The 12,369-nt window shown below is 44.8% G+C and overlaps 1 protein-coding gene across 5 annotated transcripts in view; it reads right to left on the bottom strand.

The window, feature by feature from the left end:
* The window catches only part of NEDD4L (NEDD4 like E3 ubiquitin protein ligase), an 83,290-nt gene that overhangs the window by 20,707 nt on the left and 50,214 nt on the right, over positions 1-12,369 (bottom strand). For all 5 annotated transcript variants that reach the window (XR_010785379.1, XM_066569935.1, XM_066569934.1 and 2 more), the window contains 7 exons: positions 6,524-6,574; positions 4,577-4,638; positions 4,358-4,460; positions 3,948-4,111; positions 2,928-3,060; positions 2,236-2,412; positions 1,075-1,149 (listed from right to left, as the gene is read on the bottom strand). Coding sequence is in view for 4 of the 5 variants with exons in the window: in XM_066569935.1 (XP_066426032.1) it covers positions 1,075-1,149; positions 2,236-2,412; positions 2,928-3,060; positions 3,948-4,111; positions 4,358-4,460; positions 4,577-4,638; positions 6,524-6,574 (765 nt within the window). In the remaining variant the exon portion in view is untranslated. The remainder of the gene's footprint in view (positions 1-1,074; positions 1,150-2,235; positions 2,413-2,927; positions 3,061-3,947; positions 4,112-4,357; positions 4,461-4,576; positions 4,639-6,523; positions 6,575-12,369) is intronic.

Genomic DNA, 12,369 nt, shown 5'->3' on the forward strand with positions numbered 1-12,369 from the left:
TAAGGCAATGCTCAGTGCTGCTGATTTGAACAGAGCGTCCCTCAAGAAGCCCCTGTCTCTCCCCAGCCCACGCCCAGCCCCTGGCTCCAGCATGCTAAACACAGCAAGAAAGCAGCACAGCAGCCCCTGCTCCCCCTGCAGCCAGGCACAGAGCTGCACTGGGACTGTACCCAGAGCCAGGGACATGCTTCAGCTACGCTAAATAACTGCTACAGCCAAGAGAAAACCGCTCTGGTTTCTGGAAATGTTCACCCAAGAGCAGCAGAGAGAACAAGCGACACAGACACACCAAACTTCTTGGTATGCACAGGTTTTCTATTTGCACATTCACATGGGACATATTTATAACTTTTAAAACTGAATAAAAAACTCTTGGAAGAAAAGTATCATCTTTTGAAATCTGACCAGTTTTATACAAAAGCACACCTTGCACACTCCTATTTTAAGTGGTCTCTGTACCTACTGCTGCGAGGTGGCAGAGAGAACAAACCTGCCACCTCTGCAACCCTTGCACATGGGCTGTAGGAGAGGCACCACATTCTGTCAGCTGGAGCACAGTGTGCATGGTTCTGATAGGAGAGAGAAGCTTTGTTTACAAAACAACTCTGTATCTTTTCCTGTTTGAACAATCTCCTTAAATAAACTTGCAGAAGTTGCCTCCTTTTCACTACAACCAGGCAAAACACTAATCCTTTGGGATTTTAGACAGATTTATATATTGCAAGCAAAATCAACTTATGGGCCACAGAAATATGTCTGCTATCAGAGTCCTGTGGCTGCTCCAGTTCCAGGTAGAGCTGGCTCTCCTGCTCTCTCCTCTCTTGGAGGAGTTTCTCCACTGAGTGCACATAGGAGTGCAGTAACCTAAATTTCCATGGTAAATAACTGAGGAGAGGGTGACTTGCTCAGTCTCCAAACATTTTCCTGTCTCAGGAATATCCTACTTTTTAAGCTCACATGAATTTGGTTTGGGACAATCAGATGCCCACCTTGGTGCCTGACTAGAGCTGGCCCAAGGCAAGGTGTTATTCAGAATGAGAGAATCCACCCGGAAAGGAAGGAGCTCTGGCTTACCAGGGATAACTGGGACTGCTCAGCGACTGCGTCTGTCACACTGCAGGACCTCAGTCGTGAGGAAGGTTCTCTTTGCTGCAAGGAAAAAAACAGAAAGATGTCTCCACTTTAGAGTGTCTTAAAACATGATACTGAAGTTTATTCAGAAAATTCAGTAATTACAGGTACTAACCTCAGAGAGCTCAAAATCTTAAAATTAATTGACTTAAAAATTTATGGTATTTCTTAAAAAAAAATAAAATCTGTTTCAATCTTCCTCTTTGCTGCTAACTTTTGCATTGGTTATGTCTTTTCCCAAGACACATCCTTCATGACTGTGAACTAGAAACAAACCCCCCCTAAGAAAGCAGACACACATCATGTCTGACACTACACTGTAATTCCTCCGCACCAGTCCAGCTGGCCACTCCAGGGCAGCAGTGTTTGGGAAAACACAGCACTGACACATCTGCAGTAAAACAGTGGGTGCTACTAAAACTGCAGTTCTCAACACAAGCCCAAGTGCCTCTGCATGCAGATCCAGGAGAGCATCAGAGCTGCCACTGGCTGACCAACCTCCAGGTGAAATTCCCATCAGGCAGAGACCAACTGCACTGGCTCTTTGGGAAAAATGCACCTAATCAAGATTCTGGTGGATGAGAACAAGAGTATTTCTTATCTCTTGAACTGCAGAGGTACCTTGAGAGCATCATACTATGAATAAAAAATAAATAAGAGTATGATGCTGTGTTTAATATTTACAATTATTTTTGTAATCAAAGAGACAAAACATTCCCCCAGTTGTACGTGCATTATCCTGATTTTTTAATGGCACCTGACTAATGCATAACACAAATAGACAGACCATTTCTTTGTTTTTCCCTTTCCTTTGGAAATTCCTAGCTTGATACCCTCGACTCTCATCTATTTTGTTTCACTAAAGGTCTAACAGTAGCAGAGTCTGAAGTTAAACTCACACAGAACTCTTGAAATCTGAACAGAGGAATTCTGTTGTCTGAGGCAGTTTGCTTGCTGGTGAAGCTGTTTTTTGGAAGGGAATTTTAACTATATGCTCAGATTTTCCTGAGCCCAGCAGTCACTCCCCATGCATGAAGTGGTTCAGGTTATGCCAAAGAAATGCACATTTCTGCACTAGAGCTTTACAGATGACACATTACGTACAATCAAAGAGCCGAGTTGTTCCCCATTGGAATCAGGAGTGACCTGGAGTCTTCTGCTCAGCTCCTCAGACAGCTCCTGAGGACTGGTCCGGGACACCGGAGATGCAGGAGGAGGTGGCAGTGACAAGCTCAAGGAATCCCCACTGGCACTTGCCTCCTCTGAAATGGTTTCCCAAGGCTAACAAAAGAGAAGAAATTAAGTTCAGGTTTTATAGAGACTGAGTCTTCTTTCCCTTTCCCTTCTGTGTGATCCTCTCACTGTGCCCAACACACAAACAACAGCCTCTCTCCACCCTAAATCAAGGCACTACAGAAAACTAAGCACAGGGCAGCTCCAGCCCTTTTTTACAGGGAAGCTACACTTCCCTTTTTTTTATCATTTATTCCACTGTTGTTTAGAGCAGAATATGAAAGTGTTTCTATCAGTGTATGTAAGATAAGCAATTTGGAATGATAAATGTTTCTCCCAGCATTGACACGGGACTCAGTGCTGTCCATAGGCCAGCAGGCAGCTGCAGCTGCACAGGAGCCTGGCAGTGTGCCTCTGGCTGCACTGTCATTGTGCTGCTGGCATCTTCCCAAGGCAATGTCCACAAACGCCGTGTAAAACCACGACTTTCTGCGCAGCTCACGTGTGAGAAGCACAGCAGCTCCAAGTTTAGTCAGCTCCTCAAGCCCAAGGCTTGGGCTTACCTCAGGAATGTCTCCGCTCTCCACAGGCTCTGGCTCCAAATCCTCGCTGATGTGGCGCCGAGAGCGGAAGCGCCTGTGAGCTGCCTCTTGGTTTATCTGTCTGATATTGTTATCGGACTCGGAGCCCACGTCGCTGCAGGGGGGAACCCAGCACAGGAAGGAGAAAAGAACAAGAAAATAACCCAAGTTAAACTCAGCCCCCCATTTTGTCCATTGCCTTCAAAACCTCGGTAATGCTTTCAATTATAAAAATCATTATTCATGCATGCATCAAGCTTCATAACTGGGAGACTGTTTAATCCCTCAGTTGAAAGAAAATAAAACTGGAAGCACTTCACAAATATCACAGAACATAAGGTTGGGAAGGACCTCAGGGGTCATCTGGTTCAACCTCTGCTGGCAGGGAAACCATGGCCTAGACAAGATGACCCGGCACTCTGTAGAGCCCAACCTTGAACGTGTCCAGTGCAAGGGGGATCCAGCACTTCCCTGGACATGGTTTAGCAGTGGCCTTGGCAGTGCAGGTTAAATACATGATCTCACTATAACTCCTAACAGCGTCAGTTATTCACTCTGTAAAATGTAAGCTTACCACAGCTTTCTAAATCTAATCTTGAGAAGATATTGCCACAGAGCTCTCTGACAGCACATTCTGGGAACGAAGCCTATTCACAGAATAATAACCAGTATCTCCTCAAAGCTAATCTGTTCAATTTCATTAAAACGTAGTAGAGTTGACTTTTTTCCTTACCTCTTCAACAGTCTCTATAAACAAAGTAATTTACTCCTGTTAAATTACTTACTGAAAAATTCCTTCTCTGTCTCCTAATATTCTAAGGTGCTTTGTTAATGCACTGCCTTCCCTGGCATCCCAGAGCTCCTGGAATTTCCCAGGATACTCTGTGTCTCTGTGATCTGCTGGGGGCAAGCAAGTCTCTTTCAGGCACAAACAAAGCACGTTTTCCTTTGTGCCTCGAGCCTCAGCCTGGCTCTCCATGCCCCCCAGCCCCAGCTGCTTACATGAGGCTGGGCCGGTGCCACTGGGTGCTCCTGTTGTTGTGGTTCACATAGTAGGTTCTCCCCAGGTTGTCCACCTTCTCTTCCCAGCCAGGGGGCAGCGGAGGAGGAGGCAGCTCCTCCTGACGAGACGCGGCATCGCTGGAATCCACCACGTCCCAGCCGTGCTTAGGAAGGAAGGAAAAAGACCTCTGTGGTTACAGTATGCACCTCATTTCAATGAGAGAAGAGCTAAATCCCCAGCGGTCTGCTGAAGAGGGATTTCCAAAGGTGGCTAGGTGGTGGCTTGGTGCCAAAGAGAACCAACTGCCAACTCTGTTTCCAGGGCTTTATCCTTCAGCTAACTTTTATCCTTTATCCTGCAGCTGACTTTACAATTTTTCTTGAATCCTTCCTTGAGGATTCAGACTTACCTCAGAGTCATCCCTCTGATCACTATTTTCTTCCTCTTGGCCACCATTTTTGGGCATATACGCCATCTTCAGTCTCAAGAAACCCTTCACACGAGATTTGTGGCTACAAGACAAGGAGGTACATTGCATTTAAGAACTCTTAAATAATTGCAAATAAAAAAATCATGAAGTAAAAAATGTTTTAAAGTCCTCAAATGTTTTAAAGGTCCTTCCTCTCACCTTCTTGGTCTGAGGAGGAAATCCTTAAATGTGTACGGCCTCTCCATGGTTGGGTCTTCAGTCTGTAAGCAGTGGAAAAAATGGCAAATTAATGGGCTTGCCCACAAGTCCAGCCACACAAAGAACATTCACACATCAGGCTGACAGATTACATCTCTGATTTCCTAATCCTAAATTACCTAAAGCCTGGAATCTTGAAAACTTTCTATTCCTTGAGAATTTCAGCTTTCTTACCAAGTAAGTCATATCCTTCACATGTGCAAACACACAGCTGCTGTGGGCACAGAACTAGGAATTTCAGATGCCAAGGGAAAAGGATGATGAATCCATACACACACTTCCCCTGCTGATTGTTTGGGGAGCTTTACTCTAAACTTAAAGCATGAGCTGCGTTACACTTGGCAGCCAAATCCCACACAGCCTCTCCATTCACTGCCTGCCCCAGTGTCCGCTTTCTCTGGGAGCGACACATTGCCCGTTCTGCTCAGAGATGGCAGATCCGAACAAGCTCACCAGGACACCAAGGCATGCGGGATTCGCACTGCTGCTCAGTGCTCAGCTGGAAGGGACGTGCTCCCAGTGAGGAGCTATATTATTTACCCAAATTCTGCCCACAGTAATTAGCTGGTATCGGAGAAACGAGGACCTCGACAAACAAACCAGCAGGATGAGAAAGCTGATTATTAATTTGTTAAAAATACATCCCAATAGCTCCTACCAAGCTAAGGAAGGATGAGTGCAGATGTACAGTGTGCCCCCACACCTTCCCAACAGGTAACTCTCTCCTTGGAATGGGGCAGAGCAGGCAGGGAAGTGCCTGCAAGGTCACAGCTACTGAAGGAAGAACTGCTCTGAGACACAGCAGCTTTGCCATGGAAAATGTCTGAGGGGGAAAGGACTCTTCCCACTGCCCCAGCAGGGCTATTTAGATCATGTCTGTGCACAAGGATACATAAATGGAGATACCCACACAAGCCCAGGCCAAGCAATCCTGCACAGCACAGCTGGGATGACAACAGCTCCCATGAGAAGGGAGCCACTCATTTGTCACCACAAGGTGTTCCTGATCCTTCCCTTGTAGCTTTCCACTGTTACAGTTTATAACCCAACACACTCCAGATAACCATAACAGACACATCTAAACAAGCATCACAGTGCAAGTCATTACAGAGCAATTTTTCTCCTACAATAACATCCATCAATAGCAAGAAGTCAAAATCGGACACAAAAAGCCAATTATGCTCAACTGACATAACTGGCATATGTTAAGATTCACATGCACAACATTTAAAAAATATTAACTACATTCAGCCAATGTTAGTCATCCAAAACAGTATATAATATCAGAAATGTTTGTACCAAGGCTAATGCAACCACTGTATATACATACACATATATATTTATTCTTATTTATAAATCTATAAATAGAAGTTGCACTTAATTTAGCATCTAATTTTACAGCCCATGCAGAATCCTGGCTGCTGGGGGGAAACCAGACAACTTTACAGAATTACAGAGCCAGCTTTACACTGAATTCCTCCATTAATTAAGAAACAGAAACAAACATTACCACCTTCAAACCGAACACCTCAAATGTCTATTGACAATAAAATTATTCAAACCCTGTGTCAAATTATTTTCAATTGATTGCTATTGAACTCTTACTGTTGGCAAAGAATTCAATTTCAGCTAAAATAATGAACGGATGACAAAGTTCTGGCAGCCTTTTGGCTTTTCATGCATTTGCTGAAGCAAACCTGCTCTCGTGAAGCTTTTTTTTGCACATCTCTTCCATGCACAGCTGATGATGCATCTCTCTGTCCCTGCTTAGGTGAGGCTTGCTTGTCCACAAGAGTTTATTTTAAGCTCTGCTGGGAGCACTTGCTTTGAGAGAAAGTGCAATCAGCTGTACACAGCCCCAGGGGTTCCCAGAGATCTGGAGCTTACCGGGAGGTGACTGAGCGGCACATCCACCTGGCCCAGGAAGTCGTCTCGAGTCTGTCACACAAAAGTAAACTTACGTCAGAAAAGCAAAAATAATAAATATCAATCTAGGCACAATGAGACAGAAATAAAGATGGTTGAGTACCATTACTTTAGGAAACACTGGTTTCTACCCCCTTATTGTTGCCCATTGTTTGTCGCTGTAATTCATTTATCTTAGCACAGTATTTCTCGTGACACTCCAAACAGGTTTCTGAGCCCACAGCACACGTGGTGGTGCTGACACATTCTGCCTGGGGGAACCACCAAAGCAACCCAGAGCCCCCCAAGCACTGAGGAGCCCCGGGTGGTTTCCTGTTGAAGGGGGACAGGTCCAAGCTTTCCTTCATGGATGACAGTCCTACACCTACCCACGGTGGGAGCAGCTCAGCCAGCAGGGTGAATTCCAGCCTTTGGGGCCCTGCCTCGAGGGACACTTGGGATCACTGGGGCAGGAACTGTCCCCATCAAGCAGTTGTGTTCTTCCAAACCCAACCAGGGAACGCAGCTTCTGTTCAGATACTGTTTGTGACACCAGATACCAGCCCCAGTGATTCCCAAATAACCTGCTGCCTATTTATAACCACACTATGCTCGGAATTCCAGGAAGTGCATGCTGCTGCTGCACAGCCAAGTTTACATATTTCTCATAGCAGAGCATTAAGTTTAATATTAAAATTCATATTTTATATGATAACCTCATAAGAATTCTGTTTCTACTACAAAGATAGGATGACGTTTTGTGATCCCCACAGAATGGACACATCCTGCTGTGCTGGATGCTACAGAGCAACAAAAAAGCACTAAGGAGACCATGGTTTTTCCAATTTTAAGTAAAAAACAGGGAGTAGATTTTTCATTACAGAATTTTGACTATTAATCTTCTTCCTAGCAAATACTAGAAAAACCTGGTAGCATGCCCTGTTTTTAGGGAATTAACATGTTTTCCCCTTAACACTGGCAAATCCCACGTACTCGCCACCTCCTGCTTCAGTACAGTCACTCCAATAACAACTACTCCAAAGAAAATACACACCTATTGCTACATCTCTCTGCTTCAGTACAGTCACTCCAATAACAACTACTCCGAAGAAAATACACACCTATTGCTACATCTCTTCTTGCAGCTTTTAGCTCAAGAAAAATACAACTCATGGATACAGGAAATGTTCAGGTAAATTAGAAACAGCCTCAAAGAACCTGAACCAACAAAACATGCTTGTTGCTTACAGTGGAACTGGAAACCCCTCAGTCCCAGCCAGCTCTGTAAGCAGAATCACTTCCTCATCTAATTCTGCATGCATATGGTCACCTTTGCCAGAACTAGGGCTCTTGTAAAACTCAGTCTTTATGTAACAGTTGACTGTACACATCCATCTGTAAGAAAAGGGGGGGAGGCTAGTATATTAATATTAGTATTCAGTATTTTTGTCTGTGAAAAGAATTTTTTCTTGCAAGCCTCCACAGCTCTAAAATTTAGAGCATTCTCACTTTAGGGCTTCCTGCTTCCAGCAAAGGCACCTCATGAGCCACAGGAATCTTTTCCATTGCCTTCTTTTTCCATTTCTCATTATAATGATGCTGTTTGGGGTTTGCCCTTTTTTTTCTATCTTCTCTATATTCTTCACATATATATTTGTAACTCTGTCACCTATCATATTAGTAGCCAGATTTCCCAGTAGTTTTCCACAGCCTTTCCCTAAGCAGAAAGACAAAACAAATTCCAAAGCTCCAAGCCGCAGGAGGTAAAAGGCTCCAGTACTATCTTGGTTCTCCCTGGGAATCAAGGCTGACAACAACCCTTCGAGATACATTTTCATGGACAAAGTACAACTAGTGCTGAAGGGGGAGCTCCAGAGAAGGGGCTTAACTGGGGGAAATTGCATCACCACTTTCCTCCTAATTGGTGCTTTTTATTAATTATGCTAATTTCCTAAAACCTATAAAGATGTACTCACCCCTAGGGGGGTAGGCTTTTGTGGACATCTTTCTATAACTGTTCCTGAAGGCTTTCAAATAAAGATTACCTCCTTACTGAAATTATTTCCAGGTTGGGAAAAAAGCAACAATAACAGTGTCTGTTTTGAGAAACTCTCTGTCATTAAATTCCACAGAGCCACCCAAGGCACCAGCCTGCTCAGCTGTGTATCACAGTATCACACTGCTAACTCCTGCTCCAGTCTGATCCCCCCAGACAGTGAGTAATCCCTTCTCCACCACAAAGGCACAGGATGCAGACGCACACCTTGAGTAGGACTTTCCCAGTCAGAAGGAGTGACCCCTCAAATGCCATTGCTCCCTCAGTATTGCTCCTGTCCCACCTGGAATGTGGCCTCTGTGTGGGCAGCAGGACAAGCACACGCAGGCAGGGGTGGGGCAGGGCTCAGATGCTTTGTTAGAGTCTTACTGCAAAGCCCAAGTATAGCAAAAGCTATCCCAAAATTTCCTAATTAGCCTTTAACACTCACAGCAATTTTACCAAGTTTCAGCATCCCCCGGTCCCCCCGTTGGGTTGGTTTAGCACATTTGTTGTGGAACAGAAGAAAGTCAGACATTGTCCTATTTTCCAAGGAGCTCTCTTGAAATGAAAGGTAATCACTGCAGTGTTTTGGCAGACATAAACACCCGTCTGTTCAGGAAACCCAAATCTGTCCAACCACCTCGCTCATTCATCCATTGATCCTGTGGGAAAGCAGCACCAGGCTCACACACACCAGCCATGGCAGGTGTTCATTCTGTGCCCTGAATTTTCCTGAGTGTGTGAGGGACCCCTCACACCTGCACAGACACTGCAATGAAACCTGCTCATCACTGCATCCCAAGAACAGCCAAGACCTCAGCTGTCCAGTGAAAGACAATGGAAAAAACCAAGGAAACACTTCATTAAGTGTAAACAGTACTCAGTGACCGAAAAAGCTTCAAAAACCAACACAACTACTTGGAAATTCTAACTTGTGCCAAACACCTCAGAAGGTAGAACAACCCCCTGTTCATCTTAGGAGACTGAGGTGACAAAGTGACACTCCCAAGCCAAATGTATGTAAAAATGAGGCTGCAATTTGGTGCCTGTCCAAGCTGCAAGCCAGGAAGAAAAGCCTGGGATAAAACTGTAGTGCCCTAAACACCCTTAGTCTCCAAAGCAGCAGAGAAAGGAAAAGCATCCATTGACAATTCAGTGCAAACCAGAACGTTTAGCTGAGCCTCAGGATTGTATAGACACACATCAGCTTTACTTGGAACCACACAAAAGTATGAATAAACTTTTGCATTGATGCTCATTTCAATCACTGAAGCTTGTTGATTTCCAGAAGGAAAAGCATCAATAGTTAACAGTTCAGCTGTTAGAGACTTGCTTATTTCAGCTCTGGAGTGAAAGGTAAATATTACCTCAGATGTGCACCCATAAAGTAAAACAGACATTACAGCTGGGTAAGAGCTGAGCACACGAGCAACTACAACAGGCAACTCAACTCCGCTTAGCTTTATTCCAGCCTGAACAGAAATCAGAAGTTGGAAAACAGCAGAGGCACAACAGGTTAGTCAGGACTTTGACTAAAAGGTCACACAGACAATGTGAAGGATCTGCAGGAGGGGCCAGGTCTCACAGGGACTAAACACTATTAAGCCCCCCCAAATGTGTACACAAGCTGACACCCCCAAGGAAAGGCTCCACTGCTGCCATGCAGCACCAGGCCAAGCTGCAATGCTGTGCTTACCTGCTGCTTCCTTAGACAACTAAATCAGGACAGCTCTCCCAGCTGCCCTGCTCCTGGACTTTTCCTGCCTGTCCTAACCTGGACCAATACACCACGCTGTTACAGCTGGTCACCAACAATGCAGAACAAACTCCTGAAAGTGCCTGAAAATTTCCTAAGGTTGGGAACGATCCCAAAGGGGTTCCCGTGGAATGCCCCTGTATGAAAACGTGATCACCTTGGCCTGGGAAGCAGCAGGAGCCACAAACCACAGAGCCATGGCTCACCCGAGCTGAAGCACTGGGCAGAGCCAGTGACGAGCTGTGAACAGAGGAACCCCAGAACCCGTACTGCTGCCAGCTGCCAGCCAGGGCTGAGGCTGGGGCGCTGCGGGTACAGAGCTCTCAGAGGTGCTTTGCTTCCCTGGCCAGACACCAGGCTGGGAAATAACACTCCACCCACCTGCAGTTCCCTTGGCATTTTGAGATGATCAGATCAGGACGTTCCCACCTTCCTGACCTGAAAATTGTTGCGTACTATTTCTGGGCACTGTTTAAAGAGATGCCGTATTCCAACCCAGATATTGCTTAATTTCAGAGCAGGCAGACATGGTCCCTATGGTAAATTTAACTGGTTTTTAGTGCCTTAAAGTAAACCAGAGTTCACACCTTTCTCAGACCACAACCACCCTGTGCCGTGCTTCAGCACACAGCTATGTGCCTAAATTATTATCCAGGTGGAAACCCAGCTGAGGTTCAGAGCCCATCTTCTCTTGACATTTATTCTAAATATATTACAGCCATGTTATTTCCAAACTTTTCGAATCACTGCAGCCCTGGTGGGTAACACGGAGCGTGATGAGAGTGGCTGTGAAGGGTGCTCATGGGAACACCATGTGGAACACCATGTGGAACATGTGCCAGCAGGGGTTTGGTGGGAAAGAGGAGAGAGGGACGGGGAGCCCAGCCTCTGGGGACACGGCAGCTGGCTTAAACCTGCTGATCCTGACAGCTAAAGGCCAAAGGCACCGTGCAAGATCAGATAAACCCACTTGGCAAAGCCAAATCCCAGGCTCTCAAGAGGGCGTTCTCACCTCCACTGAGCACTCAGCAGCCACTCTGGTATAACAGAAGTGAAAAATTAAGCACGAATTAGGCCAATTTTCCTGATGTAGTACTTAAAGCCAGCACTTGAGATGTGATGTGCCTTTGCTGCCAAGTCCTGGAAAACTGCTCCAGAAGTCTGGCTCAGACAGCACCACATTTCCCAGCACAAATACAAGAGCTGCATACAGCAACAGGAAAAATACAAGAGCAGAAACCACTGCTGCCTTCTCAAAGAGCTACAGGAAATCACCTGTCTCACCCGGAGAGAAAACTCTTCTGAACTGTACTTTTACCAAAGGCTTTAAAAATGAAAAGGACCCCAAAAAAACAGAGAATTTGTGCTCATTAAAGTATTGTTGATTATCAAAAAAAAACCCAAAAAGACCTAGCAACAAAACACAATTTTATTAATTGAAACAAAGCACATTTAACTGCTCTTGACTAAAACCTGAAAGTATTAATTAGCCATCATAGATGTCTCTCTACACCTAAGGCTTATTAACACTCTGATCTCATTCTCATGAAAAAAGCTACAATGATACTTTTATGACATTCCTCTATCATTTGATTATATGATTACTAAAATTCTTAGCTGGAAAGTTTCGGCAATCTTTCTTTCTTTCTTTCTGAACTGTAATAAAATTCTCTTCATTCATATAAACTTTCAGAAATTCTGCCACTTGCCACTGTCACCACTTCTTTCTCAAGCAAAATATTTTCAGCAGCACTTCCCAAGTATAACTCAAATTCTACCTTTCATTTGCTAATAATGGCAACTGACTATACTTTTGCAGTGGATCTCTGCAATCTGGCTCTGATATTTTCACTGATATTCTTAATCAAGAATATTGCACTGTAACCACAGAAAAAAACCCCTAATTGATGTGTGCGGGGGTGGTTTTCCTACTCCAAATCTGTAAGTGCAGGTAGAACAAACAACACGGGTGGCTTATTTCTTCAAAAATGATCTGTTATTCTTTCCCACCAGAGTAAACAAACACTGACTTTT

This window comes from Molothrus aeneus (genome assembly GCF_037042795.1).
Source record: "Molothrus aeneus isolate 106 chromosome Z unlocalized genomic scaffold, BPBGC_Maene_1.0 scaffold_55, whole genome shotgun sequence".
NCBI classification, from domain to species: domain Eukaryota; kingdom Metazoa; phylum Chordata; class Aves; order Passeriformes; family Icteridae; genus Molothrus; species Molothrus aeneus.